Raw genomic sequence first — 22,142 nt, 5'->3', positions numbered from 1 at the left:
CTTCGACCTTTGATTTGGTCAGACTGTGACCCTGATGCTGAACCTTCGACCTTTGATTTGGTCAGACTGTGACCCTAATGCTGAACCTTCGACCTTTGATTTGGTCAGACTGTGACCCTGATGCTGAACCTTCGACCTTTGATTTGGTCAGACTGTGACCCTGATGCTGAACCTTCGTCCTTTGATTTGGTCAGACTGTGACCCTGATGCTGAACCTTCGACCTTTGATTTGGTCAGACTGTGACCCTAATGCTGAACCTTCGACCTTTGATTTGGTCAGACCGTGACCCTGATGCTGAACCTTCGACCTTTGATTTGGTCAGACCGTGACCCTGATGCTGAACCTTCGACCTTTGATTTGGTCAGACTGTGACCCTGATGCTGAACCTTTGACCTTTGATTTGGTCAGACTGTGACCCTGATGCTGAACCTTCGACCTTTGATTTGGTCAGACTGTGACCCTAATGCTGAACCTTCGACCTTTGATTCGGTCAGACTGTGACCCTGATGCTGAACCTTCGACCTTTGATTCGGTCAGACTGTGACCCTGATGCTGAACCTTCGACCTTTGATTCGGTCAGACTGTGACCCTGATGCTGAATTTTCTACCTTTGATTTGTCAGACCGTGACCCTGATGCTGAACCTTCGACCTTTGATTTGGTCAGACCGTGACCCTGATGCTGAACCTTCGACCTTTGATTTGGTCAGACTGTGACCCTGATGCTGAACCTTCGACCTTTGATTTGGTCAGACTGTGACCCTGATGCTGAACCTTCGACCTTTGATTTGGTCAGACTGTGACCCTAATGCTGAACCTTCGACCTTTGATTCGGTCAGACTGTGACCCTGATGCTGAACCTTCGACCTTTGATTCGGTCAGACTGTGACCCTGATGCTGAACCTTCGACCTTTGATTCGGTCAGACTGTGACCCTGATGCTGAATTTTCTACCTTTGATTTGTCAGACCGTGACCCTGATGCTGAACCTTCGACCTTTGAATTTGTCAGACTGTGACCCTGATGCTGAACCTTCGACCTTTGATTCGGTCAGACTGTGACCCTGATGCTGAACCTTCGACCTTTGATTCGGTCAGACTGTGACCCTGATGCTGAATTTTCTACCTTTGATTTGTCAGACCGTGACCCTGATGCTGAACCTTCGACCTTTGATTTGGTCAGACTGTGACCCTGATGCTGAACCTTCGACCTTTGATTTGGTCAGACTGTGACCCTGATGCTGAACCTTCGACCTTTGATTTGGTCAGACTGTGACCCTGATGCTGAACCTTCGACCTTTGATTTGGTCAGACCGTGACCCTGATGCTGAACCTTCGACCTTTGATTTGGTCAGACTGTGACCCTGATGCTGAACCTTCGACCTTTGATTCAGTCAGACTGTGACCCTGATGCTGAACCTTCGACCTTTGATTCGGTCAGACTGTGACCCTGATGCTGAACCTTCGACCTTTGATTTGGTCAGACTGTGACCCTGATGCTGAACCTTTGATCTTTGATTCGGTCAGACCGTGACCCTGATGCTGAATTTTCTACCTTTGATTTGTCAGACCGTGACCCTGATGCTGAACCTTCGACCTTTGATTTGGTCAGACCGTGACCCTGATGCTGAACCTTCGACCTTTGATTCGGTCAGACTGTGACCCTGATGCTGAATTTTCTACCTTTGATTTGTCAGACCGTGACCCTGATGCTGAACCTTTGACCTTTGATTTGGTCAGACCGTGACCCTGATGCTGAACCTTCGACCTTTGATTTGGTCAGACTGTGACCCTGATGCTGAACCTTCGACCTTTGATTCGGTCAGACCGTGACCCTGATGCTGAACCTTCGACCTTTGATTTGGTCAGACCGTGACCCTGATGCTGAACCTTCGACCTTTGATTTGGTCAGACCGTGAGCCTGATGCTGAACCTTCGACCTTTGATTTGGTCAGACCGTGACCCTGATGCTGAACCTTCGACCTTTGATTTGGTCAGACCGTGACCCTGATGCTGAACCTTCGACCTTTGATTTGGTCAGACCGTGACCCTGATGCTGAACCTTCGACCTTTGATTTGGTCAGACTGTGACCCTGATGCTGAACCTTCGACCTTTGATTCGGTCAGACCGTGACCCTGATGCTGAACCTTCGACCTTTGATTTGGTCAGACCGTGACCCTGATGCTGAACCTTCGACCTTTGATTTGGTCAGACCGTGAGCCTGATGCTGAACCTTCGACCTTTGATTCGGTCAGACTGTGACCCTGACACTAAACTGCAGCCCAACTTCATTGAACCCAACTCAACAACACGCGTCTGCTCTGAGGATCCCTGTGTGCGTTATACAAAATGAAAAGTTAGTTGTGAGCTCCCACTTATTTTATTTATTTATTTATTTATTTCGACCACGTAAACAACAAAGAATAAAATGATAAAACAATGCCAAATACATGCGCACACACATACATAACATAAATACATATATATACTGTACACACATATGTAAAGACATATTCACACACACACGCAGCACATGTAATATTAATTAACAATAACTCAAACAATAAATAATAACCATAATGCACTAACTATGCAATTTACGTGAGCGAAAGGGAGTAGGAAGAAGTAAGTACTTATTTAACCCTACCCCTTCTAAACTTAAACATTATCTTTACTTATCAATTTACTAGCTAATGTACATAACATTCTTTACCTTTGTATAATCCACATTTTTTGCTAATGAAGATACCAATTCCCACCATGTTTGGACCGAGCGATGGTGTCAGGTATTGTCCCTGTATGTTTGTAAAATCATTTCTTTGTGCCTTCTTTTAAATAAAGTCAAACTCAACATATTTTCAACGATACGTGTACGTATAGCTCTTTTCTGCAAAATAAAAATTGGTTGGAGTGCAGTTTTATATGTGTTTCCCCATATCTCCGAACAATAATGTCGATATGGCATGATTAGAGAGTTGTATAAAATAAATAAAGCTTTTTGATCTAGGACATGCCGAGCTTTGACAAGGACTAAAATACTGCGAGATGATGATGATGAATATATTTATTAGATAGAATGTTAGAGTACAAGTACAGTCACACAGTAGCATGTATTACAGTACAAATAACGTCAAACATCCTGTCTAAGAGGAGCATTTCAAAAAAGCCCTTGCGGGCTTGTTTCCGTTGAAAGTCCTTCGTACATAAATCATCCACAAAAAACAATACAAATAAAAATAAATCCAATATTAAATTCCGCAATTGATGCAACGTAACATTAGAAAGACAAAAATAAAATGTTATTACACCGCCAGTGCAAACTAACAATTAATCTAAAATAAATTACACCACTGATGCGAAATGACAATAAATAACTTACATAAATTACAATAAATTACTAAAGCAATTAATACGTGCAACATAGGTGGGCAAAAAAAAAGGAGGGGGGGTTTGACCCGGAGAGAGTCGTGATGACTATCTCCGTTTCTGTCCCCCTAAAAGGTGTATTTTTAGGGCCTTTTTGAAGGAGGCCAAAGAGGTGCATGTTTTGAGGGCGGGAGTCAATCCGTTCCACCCTTGGGTGGCCGTATTGTAGAAAGATGATTTACCCATGTTCGTCCTATAGGAGGGGGTAATCAGGTTGTTGTTTGAGCTCCCTCTAGTGTTGTGGCTGTTTGCTTGTGTGAATGACGTGTGAATTAGCGTCCCTCTTCACCGTTGTTTTGTGTGAAGACGAAGAGGAGCAGCCACTGAGGACAAACACTGAAGCTGCTCCGGTCAGACGTGATCCTGAGCAGACTTTGCTTTTTGATCTAGGACATGCCGAGCTTTGACAAGGACTAAAATACTGCGAGAGACTTTTGATTTAACATACTTAATGTGAGGTTTCCAGCAAATGTTGTTGTCGATTACCGCTCCCAAAAATTTTGTTTCCTTTACTGTTTCAATGTTCCCACCATCAATTTGTACCTGATTCTGTATATTACAATCTCCAAAAAACATAATTTTTGTTTTGCTCAAATTTATTGATAATTTATTTTTGTCACACCATATTTTTATTTTACTTAATTCCGAAGTGATAACATTCAAAAGTTGCTGCAAATTCTCACCCGTACAAAAAATATTTGTGTCATCAGCAAACAAAATACATTTAACCAGTCTAGATACGTTGCATATGTCATTAATGTAAAGGAGAAATAGTTTTGGTCCCAATACTGACCCCTGGGGGACCCCACACGTAATTGTCAGTCTTTCTGAAGAACAGTCACCGACCTTAACATATTGCTCTCTATTTTCTAAATAACTTTTAACCCAATTCAAAGCCACACCCCTGATCCCATATAACTCTAATTTCTTAATTAATATATCATGGTTAATTGTATCAAAAGCCTTCTTTAAATCAATGAATATTCCTGCTGCATATTGCTTTTTATCTATTGAATCTGTTATCATTTCTACAAGTTCAGTTAAAGCAAGTGATGTTGAATGTTCTGATCTAAATCCATATTGACTATCAGCGAGTAAGTTATATTTTCCTATGAATTTGTCTAATCTGTAAGAAAATAGTTTTTCTAGGATTTTTGAAAATTGAGGTGGAAGAGAGACTGGCCTATAATTAATGAAATGGTGACAATCCCCAGTTTTATATATCGGTATAACTTTTGCTATTTTCATACGTTGTGGAAATTGCCCAGTTTGAAATGAAAGATTGAAGATGTGAGTAAGTGGTTTAGAGATCCCTATGATGACCTTTTTTAGCATCTTCATGTCCATATCATAATCATCAGTTGATGTTTTGTTTTTACATTCATTAACCGTATTTATTATTTCATTTTCCTGTATTGCATTAAGAAACATAGAAGAGGAATTTCTTTCCATAACTTTGTCGAAGGGTCCATTCATATTTGTCTTGGGTATATTTTCTGCCAATTGTGGGCCAACACTTACAAAGAATTGATTAAATTTGTTAACGACCTCCTTCATATTATCAATCTTTAAATCATTATCCATAAAGAAATGTGGAAATTGATGCTGTCTCGAGCCATTTCTTGTTATCCTGTTTAAAATATCCCAAGTACCTTTCATATTGCCTTTATTCCTTTCTAATATTTTATTATAATAATCCTTTTTACATATCCTCATAATACTCATCAACTTATTTTTATATTTCTTATATTTATTTTCAGCTTCTAACGTTCTGTACTTTAGGAATTCTCTATATAATGTATTCTTCTTTTTACAAGCATTTTGAAGACCCTTTGTAATCCATTGGTTATTATTGGAATTTTGTTTTATTCTGTTGAGTTTAATTGGACAATGTCTATTGTATAAGGCAGTAAAAATATTTAAAAATAAATCATATGCTTTATCACTCTCATTTTCTTTATATACAACTTCCCAGTCCTGCTCTAGTAGATCATTCCTCAGTTTATCCAAAGACTCTTCTGTCTTAACCCTTCTATAATGTGGTTTGTTGTCATTCTGGATATTTCTATAGCTATTGTTGTAAATTGTGAAGACTGGCAGGTGGTCACTGATATCAGACTAGTAATCCACTCACTGTATTATTGTTACTGGCGCTTACCGGGTCATTCCTCGCTATTGGTGACTTTTCCGTCCCCAGGAAATAACTCTTAATATCTTACTTCAAATAAATCACGTTTATAATGAAAGGCTTTTCTTACAGATTGAGGTCTTCTTTATAACATTAACACAAAATAATGCATGTAATACATTTTTAAAGTGTAATTTTAATGACCTTTTTAGGCACATACATGCCATTTCATGATGTCCCCAAAGCAAATTTACAGTTTCAATGAGAAATATTTGCAATATAATTATAAATAAGTACAAATATGTCTTCAATATTGTGTAGTTCAAGTTAAAAGCTCTTTAATTATAAATATATATAAATGGATATATTAATGTTATTTATTATTTTTATTGAATTTATTGAGTGTCCCTGAAATTGCGTTCCACCCTGTTGGTTTGTGGTTTTTGGCCTTCTGAACAAAAGAAAACTAAAATTTCATAGAACTAACATTCAGGAAGTGTAATCTCTCTTTTGGAGGGAAATACAAAGAGCAAAGTGAGGAGAGCATCAACAATCTGTTGCCTTTTTCTGCCAGTTTTATGTTGTTAAACTGTATAATAATAATAATAATAATGCTTGATTTTATATAGTGCTTTTCTAGGCACCCAAAGACCCTTCACATTGTGCATTATTCATTCACTCCATACTTGATGGTGAAGCTACTACCGTAGCCACAGCTGCCCTGGGGCAGACTGACAGGAGCCAGGCTGTCAGGCTCCTGACCACCACCAACATTCACTCGCTCACAACATTCACACAGGCAATGTGGGTGAAGTGTCTTTCCCAAGGACACAACGACAGTGTACACTTGTGCCGAGCCGGGAATCGAACCGCCAACCTCTCGATCATAGGACGACCTGCCCCCAAGAGTGTGTCCTACTCTTAAATTTCCACCCTGTTAGTCTAAATTATGAAGAAAGTAAACCACATTTGAAAAAATTCCAAAACATGTATGATCTATAGACTAAAGTACTGTTTAAGTCTTTATCAATCAACAATAATCTGTCCTCCACTTTTTATCTCATTAGGTGTATCACGATGAAGATTGATACCAGCCTGATTACGCCCCAGCTTCCAGAGGCCCTGTCCCAGGCAGGCCTTCAGTTCACTGTGGCCACCGAGGATGACTTCGATGACATCATGGCCATGAGCCAGGACATTTACGGAGGCCTCGACTACCTGCCCACGAGATACAACAGCTGGATGCAGGAGGCCAACCGCACAGTGATCCTGGCCCGCAAACAGGGCAAAGTGGTACGTTTGAACATTCACTATACGATCAAAGGCCATTTGACAAATGAAACAATTAATTACAGATACAAAACACAATAGGCAAGAGGTGATCAGAACACAGTACACTATATATATATATACTCAATCACTTTGCTGCTAAGCTCCAGCAGATATTTCCACGCATTTTCAAATTCTTCTAAGCGTCTTCTGGAGACACAGGCCAACCTTTCCAGTAGGGTACCAGCCATCATCACCTACCTCCAGTAGGTATCTCCAAGATAAAGAACTGTAAGAACTGTAGATTGTAGATCCCAGCACCTTCAAAGCAAATATAACTGAAATGTCCCCTCCAGTGTATCCCCCAATGGGCTGGAGGTGGTGGCTGGGTCCTGCCCCCAGGATAAGCTAAAATAAAAGCATGGATGAATGGCTGACTGGCCCATTAAAAACTGCAGGTTCCTCTCCTAGACACTTCCATACCTCCACAGGTATGTCATCCAGGCCAAATGTCTTCCCTTTCTTCATCCTCTTATTAATATAATTTCTTCAAATTTGGCAGGCTGGATTAAAAAGCTTAATGAGCTGCATATGGCCCCCGGGCCATAGTTTGTCCAATAGCTTCAAGTCTTCCCTTGTCTCCTGTGACCTGAGCACTTTTTGGAAGGGTTGCTGGTTTATGTCTTGTGTTCAGGTTGTTGGTTAACATGTTGAAATACTTCAAGGTTAGTTGTTGACGGTCAGTGGGTGAGAAGCAGTTAGGAAGGTACAGACTTTGTCACTGCTTCATCCTGGGTCCAAACGACCCCAGTTCTCGCTGGAGGTCACCAAAATGGCCATCTTCACCTCAGAAGGAAGTGACCCTTGCTCTGCTGAGATGTTCCTGCTTCTCACATGTCTGCACCACAGCAACAACGCTGAACACTTCTGAAACCGACCACATCAAGCTCATTTTGTCATTCTTTCTTGCTCAATGATACAGATTGCTCTGGAGTCGGTGTGTGTGATCGACAACGGGGAGACCATGTTGGTGGAGGGTCTCCGTGTTGCCCCTCAGGAGAGGGGAAAGGGTGTGGCAGGGGTTCTGCTGCGCTTTTGCTCTGAGCTGGTCAAAACAAAGTACCCAGAGGTCAAAGTCACCCGCTTGACCCGTGATGATCAACTTGGACCTAAAGATTTCCAGAAGTATCGTGTGATAACTAAGCAGGTACTGTTACAGATGCAGACTGGAGGTTCTCGTTGCATCTATTGCTTGATGCCTAATGCATCTGTAGGAAATCCCTGTATTTGCTGTTCTAGGTGTTTGTCAGATCACAGGTTGCCTTCCTATTTCAGGGTATTCTGCTGGTGCGCTTCAGAGCTGAAGACCTTAGGTCCTGTCTCTCTGAGGTGGGTCTTGGTAGAAACAGTGAATCTTCCACCTCCAACCCTTCTCCAGTGCTTCTGGACCCTACAGCAATCCAACGGCTCTATCTGACCACTGACCTGATGCATGGGGTCCTCCCTAACACCACCATTATTCAAGACTGGCAGCCGTTCAAACCTGTGCCGAGTAATATGGCCATCCTTCTGAAGAAAGACATTGACTGGATGGTGGATGATATGTCCAGTCCCACTGTGGCCAGTCTTTGCACCTTCCCTTTCAGGGTGCCCATCGGAGACGACTGGTAACGGCTCGCTCTTATTTCCTGCAGTGTAACACAACAGTATTTCATTGTACCTCTGCGGTTGGCAGACGTTTAAATGTTTTCATTACTGCACGCAGAGGCTGTGAGAAGTTCATGTCCTTCAAATGAAACTGGAACAGTACTGCATTATTTAAGGCAGATGTTGGCCTGATTCAGGGTCCGGTAGCAGCCTACTTGTAATTGCACAACACTTCTGAAAGTCTGCAGTGTAATCCCTTTCTACTTAATCACCTGCTAAACTTGTTTTTGACCAGGTACTACCTGAACATTGACATGTTCGGCAAAGACCTGGACCTGGTCCGGCAGCAGTATCTGTGCCATCTGCAGCGCCACACCGCTGCTCTTAAGGGTCATGTGATGTGCCAGATGTTCCTCGATCCACCGCTCTGGAAGCCCATGGCCGAATTCTGTCTCAGCACGTTGAAGGTGGAGCTGGTGAAGGAGTACACGGATCAGTACGTGGTGGAGTCGGACGTGGTGTAGTCACAGACGGAGAAGACGGAGCCACAAAGATGGACAAGGATCCAGATCACAAGGAATGGACACAACCCTCTGTGTTCAGGAACCATGTTTCTATAAAGCAAACACCTGTCAGGATGTGTTAAGTCAGTTAGCTGTAACATCACGTCATCGTTTGCAACCAGTCTGTGTGAATAGCACCTCGTAAATGTCCCAGGTGTGTTAACACTATTTTAATTCTGTACCATTTGTAGGTCATAGTTTGGGGATATTACTGACATATTACTATTTAGAGCTTCCCTAAAACCAAACCGAACATTTCACGGTCAGTCTCTTCTAATCAGACGAACCCAACTGGTCAGCGTCTCTGCTGTGTGACAGTCAGACCGGCGTAGGGCTAGGATGCAGAGTAGAGCCTCAGACCGCCGTGGGACTAGGATGCAGAGTAGAGCCTCAGACCGCCGTGGGACTAGGATGCAGAGTAGAGCCTCAGACCGCCGTGGGACTAGGATGCAGAGTAGAGCCTCAGACCGCCATGGGACTAGGATGCAGAGTAGAGCCTCAGACCGCCGTGGGACTAGGATGCAGAGTAGAGCCTCAGACCGCCGTGGGACTAGGATGCAGAGTAGAGCCTCAGACCGCCGTGGGACTAGGATGCAGAGTAGAGCCTCAGACCGCCGTGGGGCTAGGATGCAGAGTAGAGCCTCAGACCGCCGTGGGGCTAGGATGCAGAGTAGAGCCTCAGACCGCCGTGGGACTAGGATGCAGAGTAGAGCCTCAGACCGCCGTGGGACTAGGATGCAGAGTAGAGCCTCAGACCGCCATGGGACTAGGATGCAGAGTAGAGCCTCAGACCGCCGTGGGACTAGGATGCAGAGTAGAGCCTCAGACCGCCGTGGGACTAGGATGCAGAGTAGAGCCTCAGACCGTCATGGGACTAGGATGCAGAGTAGAGCCTCAGACCGTCGTGGGACTAGGATGCAGAGTAGCGCCTCAGACCGCCATGGGACTAGGATGCAGAGTAGAGCCTCAGACCGCCATGGGACTAGGATGCAGAGTAGAGCCTCAGACCGCCATGGGACTAGGATGCAGAGTAGAGCCTCAGACCGCCGTGGGACTAGGATGCAGAGTAGAGCCTCAGACCGCCATGGGGCTAGGATGCAGAGTAGAGCCTCAGACCGCCGTGGGGCTAGGATGCAGAGTAGCGCCTCAGACCGCCGTGGGGCTAGGGAAGCTTTCTCACACCAGCAGCAGTGATGTAAACCGAATGGTATTCTTCCCAGATATTCATGAACAGCATTTCATCCCTTTAATCTCTGTCCACTTTGTACGTAGAAAGCTCAGTATGTAGAAGAGCTGATCTGGGTCACGTGATCTGCACAACTCTGAAGGCACTTTATTAAACCCCGACAGACAGGCTGTGTTACAGCAGATTCACTCGGAGCAGGACCCCCCCGGGTTGATCTGCTAACCAACCTGACACAGAAACAGCAAAGCAAGTCCTCCTCGCTTACGCTCAAGTTTGTGTTTTCTGTTTGTTTGACTGTAAATATATGTTAATAATTTAATATTGTTGCTCAAATGCTGCATTAAAAGTTTAACAGAAATTATTAACTACAGAAATGTAGGCTGACTTTTGTAGCTTGCTAACATGCTAAATGCTAACATGCCACCAAACAAAGTACAGCCAGGTTGCCGTTGGCTTTAAAGAGAGTTAGAATATGGACGTCATATAATACACTTCCCATAGCAGTAATCAGTTGTATGTCGTGGCTAACATTGGCTGAGCGAGCCCTGGTCTGGACTCGCTGGATGTCGGCATCATGTCCCCGGTCAGGACTCGCTGGATGTCAAACCAGATCTCCTCCGGCCCCTGGCCTGGAATAGGTTTGGCTTACTGACGGCAATGTGAACCGAGCTCTGACTTCGATTATACAGGGACCAGGCAGCAAAGGGCCCCGATGGAGGGTGCAGAGTTGGTCCAGTTTTCCAGGCACGAAAACCACATTGTTCCTCCTGAATCCGAGGTTTCACTATTGGTCAAATCCTCCTCTCCAGCACCCTGGAATAGACTTAGTTGGCGCACACCTTCCTGTCCCCCTTCTTTAAAAGGGGAACCACCACCCCGGTCTGCCAGTCTAGAGGCACTGTCCCGACTGCCATGCGACATTACAGAGACTTGTCAACCAAGACACTCAGGGTGAATCTTGTCCACCTGCAGTGACCTGCCGCCACGGAGCTTGACAACCACCTCAGTGACTTCAGCCCGGGTGATGAATGAGTCCACCTCTGAGACCTCCACCTGTGCTTCTTTCACAGAAGACATGGTAACGGGATTGAGGATATACTCAAAGTAATCTGTCCACCGCCCGACAATATCCCCAGTTGTGGTCAAGAGCTCCCCGCCTCCACTGTGAACAGCTTTCGACTCCTGAGACGCCGAACAGTTTGCCAGAATTCCTTTGAGGCTGACCAATAGTCCTCCATTGCCTTCCCAAACTCCTCCCAGGCCCGTGTTTTTGCCTCCATGGCCACAGAACGCTTGGCTTGCAGGTGCCTGTCAGCTGCCTCCGGAGTCCCACAAGTCAACAAGACCAATAAGACTCCTTCTTGAGCTTGAGGCCATCCCTTACTTACAGACTCCACCACTAGATTCGGGGGTTGCCACTGCGAAAGACACAAGAAACCATGCGACCACAGCTTCGACCAGCCGTTTCGACAATGGAGAAGTTCAGGAGGTGGGTATTGAAGGCCGCATTGACAGAGGGATCTGCTAGACTTCCCTGACAAACCAATAAAACACATTTAGGCCTGCTGAGTGTTTCCGACCCCCTACTCCTCCAGCGGATCCAACTCACCACCATGTGGTTATCAGGTGACAGTTCTGCCCCTCTCTTCACCCGAGGGTCCAAGACACACGACAGGAGGTCCGATGACACAACAACCGGAAAACAACGTGCGCTTCGTAAATAACTGGCAGACATTCTGGGGAAAACCTGGTCTTATTAGGAGAGACGGTGTCCATCCTACGTTTGGTGGCGCAGCTCTCATTTCTAGCAATCTGACCGAGTTTGTTAGACAACCAAAACCCTGACAATCCAGAGTCGGGACCAGGAGTCAGAGATGTAGTCCTACACCCATCTCTGAGCGTCCTCTGGATCAGTCACCCACCCAGAACCCCACCCAGAACCCCATAGAGATGGTGTCTGTTCCCCGACCCCCTAAGGTTGTTAAATTGTACAGGAGACGTGTTACTCCTGGAAACCTTATAAAAATAAAAACTGCCGCCACAGAAATTAATAATAGTAAAACCATTAAATGTGGACTTTTGAATATTCGCTCTCTGGCATCAAAGGCATTTTTAATAAATGATCTGATCTCAGATCAGCATGTAGATATTTTCTGTTTGACTGAAACCTGGCTGGTCCTGGAGATTATTTCAGTTTAAATGAAGCCACGCCTCCCAGTTATGTTAACGCTCACATTTCTGGAGACGCCGGCCGAGGAGGTGGAGTTGGAGCCATCTATAACTCTGAGCTCCAGATTAACCCTAAACCTAAATTAAACTATACCTCCTTTGAGAGTCTTATTCTTAGTCTGTCTCTCCCAACATGGAAATCAAGCCAGCCAGTCCTGATTGTTCTAGTTTACCGCCCTCCAGGCCCAGACTCTGATTTCATGTCAGAATGTTCTGAATGTTTAACAAGCTTAGTTCTGAAAGCAGAACAGATACTTGTTGTGGGAGATTTTAACATTCATGTAGATTCAGTGACGACTGCCTTGCTACTGCCTTCCTCTCATTACTGGACTCAATTGGCTCCTCCCAGAGAGAGAAAGAACCCGCCCACAGCTTTAACCATACCTTGGATCTGGTTCTCACGTATGGTATTGATATTGATCAATTAATTGTATTTCCACTGAACCCTTTTTTATCAGACCACAAGTTCATCACTTTTACGTTTGTATTATTGGACTACGTTCCATCAAACAGAACAGCCTTGACTAGATGTCTGTCTGATGGTGCTATTGCTAAATTCAAAGAAGTGATCCCGTCAGCATTAAACTCTTTATCAAGCCTTAACATTACTGAGGAGTCGTGTGGTAACTTTAGCCCCTCCCACATAGATCATCTTTAGGTGGTGCCGGGGACTTGATGCGCACGACGCTTGACTCCATCGCCCCCTTAAGAATTAAAAAACTAAAACCAAAAAGGAAAGCTCCGTGGTTCAATTCTGAGATTAGATTGTTAAAGCAAACAGTCAGAAGACTGGAGAGAAGGTGGAGCTCAACTAAATTGGAGGAGTCTTGTTTAATCTGGAAAAACAGCCTGAAAATGTACAGGAAGACGCTCCGCAAGGCAAGAGGAGCATATTACTCATCTCTAATAGAAGATAACAAATCTAATCCAAGGTTTCTCTCTGACACCGTAGCTAGGCTAACACAAAGCTAGAGCAGCATATTACTCATCTCTAATAGAAGAGAACAAATCTAATCCAAGGTTTCTCTCTGACACCGTAGCTAGGCTAACACAAAGCTAGAGCAGCATATTACTCATCTCTAATAGAAGAGAACAAATCTAATCCAAGGTTTCTCTCTAACACCGTAGCTAGGCTAACACAAAGCTAGAGCAGCATATTACTCATCTCTAAAAGAAGAGAACAAATCTAATCCAAGGTTTCTCTCTGACACCGTAGCTAGGCTAACACAAAGCTAGAGCAGCATATTACTCATCTCTAATAGAAGAGAACAAATCTAATCCAAGGTTTCTCTCTGACACCGTAGCTAGGCTAACACAAAGCTAGAGCAGCATATTACTCATCTCTAATAGAAGAGAACAAATCTAATCCAAGGTTTCTCTCTGACACCGTAGCTAGGCTAACACAAAGCTAGAGCAGCATATTACTCATCTAATAGAAGAGAACAAATCTAATCCAAGGTTTCTCTTTGATACCGTAGCTAGGCTAACACAAAGCCCCAGCTCTGTTGACCCTTCTGTTACAGGACCTGACGTAATGCTGTGATGTTCTGTGTTCTGCCAATCACATGCTCTGCCTGGGCGCATGCGCATTGTTGTACGGAAGCTGCAGCGCGCTTCAAACAGCGGACCTGATAAACAAGCTTGTTAAATATTCCTGTGTCCATCATTCCTTCATTCGTTAGCACCGACACGAACATGGTGTCAGAAGTGGGATCTATCAGTGGTCCACGATAGTTTGTGTTGCTATACGGACGGCTGGCGATATTCATATCCGAAGCAGACGGATCGCCCGACGGCGTGACCACAGTAGCAATGGCGTCCGCCATACCTCCGCCGTCTCCGATGAGCTTTGCGGGTGACTGGAGCGCCAATTGGGATATTTTTCATGCCGAATTTGAGGATTATATTCTTGTGACCGGAATAGCGGAGAAAGATGAGAGGATTCAAGCTGCAACGCTCCGTAGCGTTCTGGGCAGTGAATGCAGGCATGTGTACCGGCACAACCTCAACCTCTCGGCGGAGCAGAGGGAGGATCCCGCAGCAATACTGGACGCCCTGGAGAGGTACTTCAAGCCGGCAAGAAACATCATCTACGAAAGATACTTGTTTGGATGTTGCAAACAAGAGGAGAGCGAGTCAATAGATGCCTTTGTGACCAGGCTGAGGGAGAAAGCATCAACGTGTGAGCACGGTGCTTTAAAAGACGAAATGATACGTGACAAAATAGTGCTGGGCATTGGACATGAGAGCACCAGGCGCAGACTTTTAAGAGAAAAAGACCTCAACCTAGTCACCGCCATTGAGATGTGTCGTGCCGCAGAGCAGACAGACATTAGGATTCGAGTGATGGAAGCAGCCGGGACACACTCAATGCTCACGGAAACCGTTCACGCTGCTTCCAAACAACCAGCCAAACAGTTCAAAGCAAGACAGAATGATTCAAACAGAGCAGCAGAACACAACTGCAGGTATTGTGGAAACGCCCACACGAGAGGCAGGGACTACTGTCCTGCTTTTGGGAAGAAATGCAAAATGTGTGGGACTAATAACCATTTTGCAAAAGTCTGTATGAAAAGCAAACGCGGCAGCACCACAGGTAAAGTGCTCTGCATGGATGAGGAGTCGGGGCAGAGCAGCGATGAGTCGAATCTGTACATGATTGAGTCAGTGCAGTGGGGCAGACAAGAGGAAAGAAGTGGTTTGTCATATTAAAGCTTAACAACAAATCACAGAGGTGCCAGTTAGACTCTGGAGCCACCTGTAACATAATGACGCTCAAAGATCAGAAGAGGCTCGCACCCAAGGCAAATGCCAGCCTCAGACTGTACTCAGGAGAGATTATTGAATTGCTTGGAATATTTGATACAGAATGCACGGTTCGAGGAGAGAAGCACAAGCTCACATTTGAAGTTGTTATGAAAGGGCAGCTGCCTCTCTTGTCCGGTGACACCTGTGAACGTCTGGGCTTCATACCTGTTATGATACCAGATGATGCGCTTAGTATGGACGCTGTGCTGCCACCGCAGCATTTGACAAAAGACTGTGTGATTAGGAAGTACAGCGATGTACTTCATTCACCAGTGGAGGCAGTGCCTGGGGAAGTACATTTTGACCTAGATCCTGACATAAAGCCGGTGCAATGTGCGCCCCGCAATGTCCCCATTGCTCTGAAATCCGCAGTTAAGGCCCAGCTTGACAAGTATGAGGCTGAGGGGCACATGGCACCCATTTCAGGTCCAACAGACTGGATCAGTAACATGGTCATCGTGAGCCAACCTAACAAACTGAGAATATGTCTTGATCCTAAATTCCTGAACAAGGCCCTGCGGCGTTCCCACTATATAATGCCGACTCTAGAGGATGTGCTATACAAGCTGCCTAAAGCAAGGGTTTTCACATTGGTTGATGCCAGAGATGCCTTTTTGCAATGCAAATTAGATACAGAAAGCAGCTTCATGACTACTTTTTGGACCCCTTGGGGAAGGAAGCGCTGGCTGAAACTCCCCTTTGGTGTGTCTGTTGCACCTGAGGTGTATCAAAGAAAACAGCACGAGCTACTGGCGGGTCGAGCCGGCATCGAGCCCATTGCGGATGACATTCTGGGGGTGGGCTGCGGTGAAACTGATGGGGAAGCAGAGGCTGACCATGACGCCAAACTTCTTGCGCTGCTAGATCGTTGCAGGAAAGTTAAGCTGAGGCTAGGGCTAAAAAAGCTACAATTCAAAATGTCTGAAGTTCAATTCCATGGCCATGTTCTCTCAGCTACAGGGCTCAAACCTGATCCAGAAAAGGTGAGGGCAATAGTCGACATGCCCAATTCTACAGATGCAAAAGGAGTGCAGCAACTCGTGGGGTTTGCAAATGATCTGTCCAAATTCATGCCCCACCTTTCCAGTGTCTGTGGGCCGCTGCGACGGTTGTTAGACAAAGACACTCCCTGGCATTGGCTGCCCAAACATGATGCGGCAATTCGAGAGCTTAAGTCGCTGGCCACAACTATGCCAGTGCTTCGTTACTATGACGTTAGTAAGCCTGTAACTATCCAGAGCGATGTTAGTCAGAGCGGGCTTGGCTGTTGTCTCATGCAGGAGGGACAGCCTATTGCATTTGCTTCACGCGCGCTTACGACTACTGAACAAAATTATGCACAGATTGAAAAAGAATGCCTCAGCATTGTCTTTGCATGTCAGAGATTCCACTATTATTTGTACGGCCGCAGTGCCATTACAGCAGAAACTGACCACAAGCCCCTGATTTCAATATTCAGCAAACCTCTCCTCAGCGCTCCAAAAAGACTTCAGGGTATGCTAATGACTCTCCAAAATTACAGTCTCTGTGTCGTATACAAACCTGGTCAAGAAATGTTCATTAGTGACACCCTCAGCAGGGCAACAACAGGCTGCACAGGCAAAGGAACTTTTTACCAGCAGCAGGCGATCTGCTTTCTGGAGGGGTTCCAGGAGGACCTGCAGCATGTGAACCAAGCAGATTACCTCAACGTAACGGGCCAGCGCCTGGAGCAAATAAAGCAGGCCACGGAAAGAGATGAGGGTTTGCAGAGACTGAGATCCATCGTAATGGTAGGCTGGCCGGATCTCAAAGTGTTACGGACTGGTGCGAGAGGACCCCATGAAACAGAGGACGGAGACAGTACAAACGTGACTATAAGCTTTACTGGAATGTTCATCAGCCGAGTCACTATCCCGGAGCTGCGCACGGGTTACGGGGTGGCTGGAGCCCAACGAAAATATCTTGTTAAACAAAAAGACACAGCCAAAAGAACAAAGCAAATAAGCAAGCTCAAAATACAAACTCTAACAAAGGCAGATCCCACGGATGAGGAGCGGCAGAAAGACGTTCTGTACGCAGGGACGCGATCCATGAAAAATAGTCCGACTGGGAACAGCGGGCGGAGCAGGGCTTATGAAGGCCGGTCGTAATCAGCCTCAGGTGTGTCTGGGATGAGAGGCAGCAAACAGGTGTGAGTCGTAGGCCAATCAGCCAGTGCAGCCACATGACCCTCACACAAAGAGCAGGTGCCTGTCATTATCAGGGGATACTGGCCCTATCGGGATGAAGTCAGCGTTCAAAACGAGATTGTGTTCCGGGGTCAGAGAGTCATTATTCCCAAAGCACTGCGCCCAGAGATGCTAGCACGTATACACTCTAGTCATATAGGGGGAGAGGCGTGTTATTGGCAAGCTTCTGAAACGCTCTACTGGCCCAACATGCATGCAGAAATCAAGGACTTTGTCAGCACATGTACAACATGCAATGAGTGTGCACACAGCCAACGAAAAGAGACAATGCTGTCCCATCCGCTCCCTACAAGGCCATGGAAGATAGTTAGCATGGACCTCTTCAGTCATGGGCGCATGGATTATCTGCTCATTGCCGATCACTATTCTGACTTTTGGGAGATTGAGCTCCTTCCTGAGCTGTCTGCAGGGACAGTAATTAAACGCTGCAAAGCTCAGTTTGTGAGGCATGGACAGCCAGACAGGGTCATCACAGACAATGGCCCTCAGTTTACCTCTGCATTTGCCCGTTTTGCCTCAGAGTGGGAGTTTGAGCACGTGACGTCTTCTCCACGGCACCCCAAAGCAAATGGAAAGGCAGAATCAGCCGTCAAGATTGCAAAGAACCTGCTTCCCAAGACTGCTCGGGATGGAAATGATCCCTGGAAGGTGGTGTTGCACTGGCGTAATACTCCAACAGAGAATATGGATAGCAGCCCTGCACAGCGCCTGATGTCTCGTCGCCTTAAAACTTCCATTCCTGTGACTGGCAAACTCCTTGAGCCGGCAGTGGTGACAGGGTTTACGGAGAAGTTACAGCACAGAAGGCAGCTCTCCAAATCCTGCTATGACCGGTCAGCGCGGGTCTTGCCCGAGCTAGGTCAGGATGAAGCCTCTTCCGGGTGACGCCTCGCGTATCTGGAGAGCTGGAACATGTCTCAGCAAAGTCGCCCCCAGGTCTTACCTCGTGGACATTGATGGCTCTGTTTATCGACGCAACAGGGTGGACCTTAGAGTTGCAGAGTTGGGGGCTGTTCCGCGGTATGGGGACTGCGAGTTTGTGCCTGCTGTCAGTCCCGGGAAGGGTGAGATGGTTGGCTCACCTACTGTGACCGGGTCAAGCCCGGATAGACCCTCAACGGGGCCTCCAGCTGCTACCACACCCACCGCCTGCTCTGGCACGGGTTTGGGGGAGGGTCTGAGGCGCACCAGGGCAGGACGCCTTTCAAAGCCACCGAAAAGACTGAACTGGTGATCACTCTGAACTTAAGGGCCACATTGTGATCATTGTTTGTTATTATGTTCATGTTCATAGTAGTTATAGTACATTTTATATTGTTGGGCTTTCTTGGGAAAGGGAGATGTTACAGGACCTGACGTAATGCTGTGATGTTCTGTGTTCTGCCAATCACATGCTCTGCCTGGGCGCATGCGCATTGTTGTACGGAAGCTGCAGCGCGCTTCAAACAGCGGACCTGATAAACAAGCTTGTTAAATATTCCTGTGTCCATCATTCCTTCATTCGTTAGCACCGACACGAACAGGTAACGCCTCTCCACTGGGTGTGGCCCTGCTGGTGGGCCGTGGGTTAGGTCTCTCATAGAGAGAGGGCCCACAGACAAGTAGGGTAAAGGAGTAAATACTCAACTTACCCATCCTTCTTAGTCCAACAGATCTATCAACCAAGCACAAAGCAGGCTCCCCCAGTCATCCAATAATCCGAGAACAAGGGCTAGGGAACGGTATTTCATGAAGTGTTTGCTGGTTCCCTCCGGAACCCCCGGAGCCTTTCCTTCACGCTTTGAGTCACCGACCCGTTTGCTCACTGCGGCCAGCAGCCTTTTTCCATGACCCCAGCTTCTCACGGACCCGTTCCACCGGGTCCCTTTCACCTTCTGCTGGCTCCTGGTCGTCCACCTGAATGCCTCGCCTCCTCAGCTCGCTCCAGGCTTCCCTCGGGTTGGAGTAGGTGCGGGCTCCTGAGTCCCAGTGGATCCTGATGCTCGTCAGTGGTGTTTGGAACCGGATCCGATTTTCTTTCAGGGCTCTCTTTATCGTGTTGTACTTCTTACGTCGTTTAACCACCTCAGCAGCGTAGTCGTGATCAAAATAAATAATTCTGTCTTTCAGCTGAATTTTGCCCTTCTTCCACGCTTCTTTGAGAACCAGCTCCTTCGTCCTGAACTCTTGGAAGTTAATGATGATAGCTCTTGGCATAGCTTCGGGACTCGGTTTTGGAGCCAGGCTCCGGTGGGCGCGCTTTATGCCGAGGTCCAGCTCCTGAGGCAATGGCAACTCCTCTCTCAAAAGCCCCTCAATGAACTGTGGCACCGAGCTCCCCTCCTCGCCTTCTGCCACCCCGAAGATGCGGATATTGTTTCTCCGAGAGCGGCTCTCGAGGTCCACCACCTTGCGCTGTAAACATTTTTGCTGCCGCTGAAGCTCCGAAAGCATGTCAACGACATCCAGGGCGTTGCTCTCCAGGTCGGCTTCTCGGGTCTCAGCTGCTTCCACTCGCCCGGACAGGCGCTGCACCCCCGCGGTCAGGTTGTCAAGCTTGCTATTAATTTCCTGAAGACCTGTTCCGAGCTCGGACTTGAGCTCAGCCTTCACCCCCATTATTGCTTTGATAATGTCCGCTTTATCGTCGCGAGCTCCGGTAGCCTCTGCTTTGTACTCGTCCGAGCTAGCGTTAGCATAGCTAGCCGTACTGCTACTAGCTTTCGGCATCGAAATTCCTTTTGCCTGCGGCTTTGGCATATTCCTTCCTTTACCCTGTGCTAGAAAAAGGCGTTTGTTACTGACAAACTGTGACTAGCACAGAAGTCGAACAACAGAACACCACTCGAGTTCCGATCGGGGAATTACCCCTCTCCAGATCTCACTGTCATTGCCCACGTGAGCATTGAAGTCACCCAGAAGAACAATGGAGTCCCCAGTCAGAGCATTATCCAGTACCTCTCCCAAAGACTCCAAGAAACCCGGGTACTCTGCACTGCTGTTCGGCTCCTAAACTGAAACAATGGTAAGACACATGTGCCATGCACAAAGGCACAGAGAAGCGACCCTTTCGTTCACTGGGGTAAACTCCAACACATGGCAGTGTGGGGCTATAAGCAAGCAATACCTAGTCTCTATGTCCAGGAATCAGGTCGTTGAGCCCCCTACCATTGACTGCTACCCAATCCACATTGTAGCCATCCCCTACGGTTCCCTCGGTGTGTGGTGAGTCCACCGCTATTCGGGCCGATGTCATCCTTTCTGGCTGAGGCCCGGCCACCAGGCATTCACATATGAACTCCGACCCCTGGCCTGGCTCCAGGGTGGGGCCCCAGCTGTGCCATACCAGGTGATGTCACAGTCCATGATGATTTTTGCTTTCTAGGGGATTTTTAACTTTTAATATTTAATCTGTTTTACATGGGAGACTCTACCAGGATCATAAAGCTTCTGGCAACATAGATCCTGGGATCATTTGGGCGCTAAAACTCCCCCCCACCCTCCCTACGGTGGCAGTTCAAGAAGGAGATGTCAAATCCATATTAAATTGCGTTAGAAAAGACTGAGGCACAATATGAAATTGTTTGTCCCTCAACCATTCATAGGCGTCTTCTAGCTCTGACATGGAGTGTCATGTAAAGGCAGGTATGTCTGCACCTTGGTCTTTGCTGTCTAAACAGCAGCAACCATCCCCACAGAGGGGGCGCTATGGTCTATGTGTCCATAGACCATGTCTACCCTGTAAAATGCTATTCATTCCTCACCAGCTAATTAACATTGAAGTGTCCTCTGTGCAGTTATATTCTTTACAATCAAGAACACTGTCTGAGCCAGCATTGATCATGTATGTATATGCTTGTGTATGCATACATGTAAACTCCAGAGCTTGTGCACCAGAGAGGAGACTAGAATGACCCGATAGACTTGACAACCTGATTATGAAAACAACCTGAATTTTTCTCTTTAAAATCCTTTGAATTTCTGTTTCCAAGAGTTTCACAGAGAAATGTTTCGTGTCCACGCTAACCGCTAAAGTGTCTGTGATTTTTGTGTAATCCCTACTCCCAAGTTAGGGTTCTATCAATTATTTTAATTTTAGTCTAAGCCAGCCTTTAGTTCTGGCTCATCACACCAGTGACACACACATACACACACACACTCGGATGCACCTCCAGTGTACACTGAAATATGCCAATTCAATTGTACACCAGACTTTAAATATACCACGTAAATGATACACCAGATTTAAAAATACCTCGGGTACCTGAGGAAGTGCCAAATGTCATGTTTCAACAATGAACTGACAAAGTACACAACGTGTCTGTGATCAGTCAGTTCACTTTGTGTGAACAATGTGGTGATTGTATACTTTGTATACAAGTAAATAAAATGCTAAGACATTGTGCAGCAAACCTTTTAGATTTTGTATCAATGTATTTTTTCTGAATTACTGTACAAGCCTTCACTTTAGTGGGTAAAGCAGCACTTTAGTTGTCTTTGCAATAATAGATAAGATGGCGTCTCCTGAACGACGGCATGCTGGGCTCTGACATCACTCTGACATCACTCTGACATCACTCTGACATCACTCTGCCATCACTCTGCCAGGGATCCCTATCATCCGATCCGTCCCAGCAGTACAAGCAGCAAAACCACAGGACAAAGACAGTCCCGGTTG

At 46.2% G+C, this 22,142-nt stretch overlaps 1 protein-coding gene across 1 annotated transcript; it reads left to right on the top strand.

Moving 5' to 3' along the window:
* The first annotated feature begins 6,629 nt into the window (after positions 1-6,629).
* nat16 (N-acetyltransferase 16) lies at positions 6,630-8,992 on the top strand. The gene is made up of 4 exons (XM_068755972.1): positions 6,630-6,845; positions 7,804-8,028; positions 8,157-8,488; positions 8,764-8,992. Exons 1-4 carry the CDS (start codon positions 6,630-6,632, stop codon positions 8,990-8,992), a joined length of 1,002 nt encoding a protein of 333 aa, XP_068612073.1.
* The last annotated feature ends 13,150 nt before the right edge of the window (positions 8,993-22,142 follow it).

The sequence above is a fragment of the Brachionichthys hirsutus genome, chromosome 23, assembly GCF_040956055.1.
Source record: "Brachionichthys hirsutus isolate HB-005 chromosome 23, CSIRO-AGI_Bhir_v1, whole genome shotgun sequence".
NCBI lineage: Eukaryota > Metazoa > Chordata > Actinopteri > Lophiiformes > Brachionichthyidae > Brachionichthys > Brachionichthys hirsutus.
Note: the sequence above shows the minus strand (reverse complement) of the source record. Positions and strands in the feature narration are given on the sequence as shown.

Bases quoted from the DNA above. Each gene is read 5' to 3' on its own strand.
- nat16 (XM_068755972.1), top strand. From the start codon at position 6,630: ATGAAGATTGATACCAGCCTGATTACGCCCCAGCTTCCAGAGGCCCTG. The intron at 6,846-7,803 runs GTACGTTTGAAC...TCAATGATACAG, and splicing joins CCCGCAAACAGGGCAAAGTG to ATTGCTCTGGAGTCGGTGTG. The intron at 8,029-8,156 runs GTACTGTTACAG...TTCCTATTTCAG, and splicing joins ATCGTGTGATAACTAAGCAG to GGTATTCTGCTGGTGCGCTT.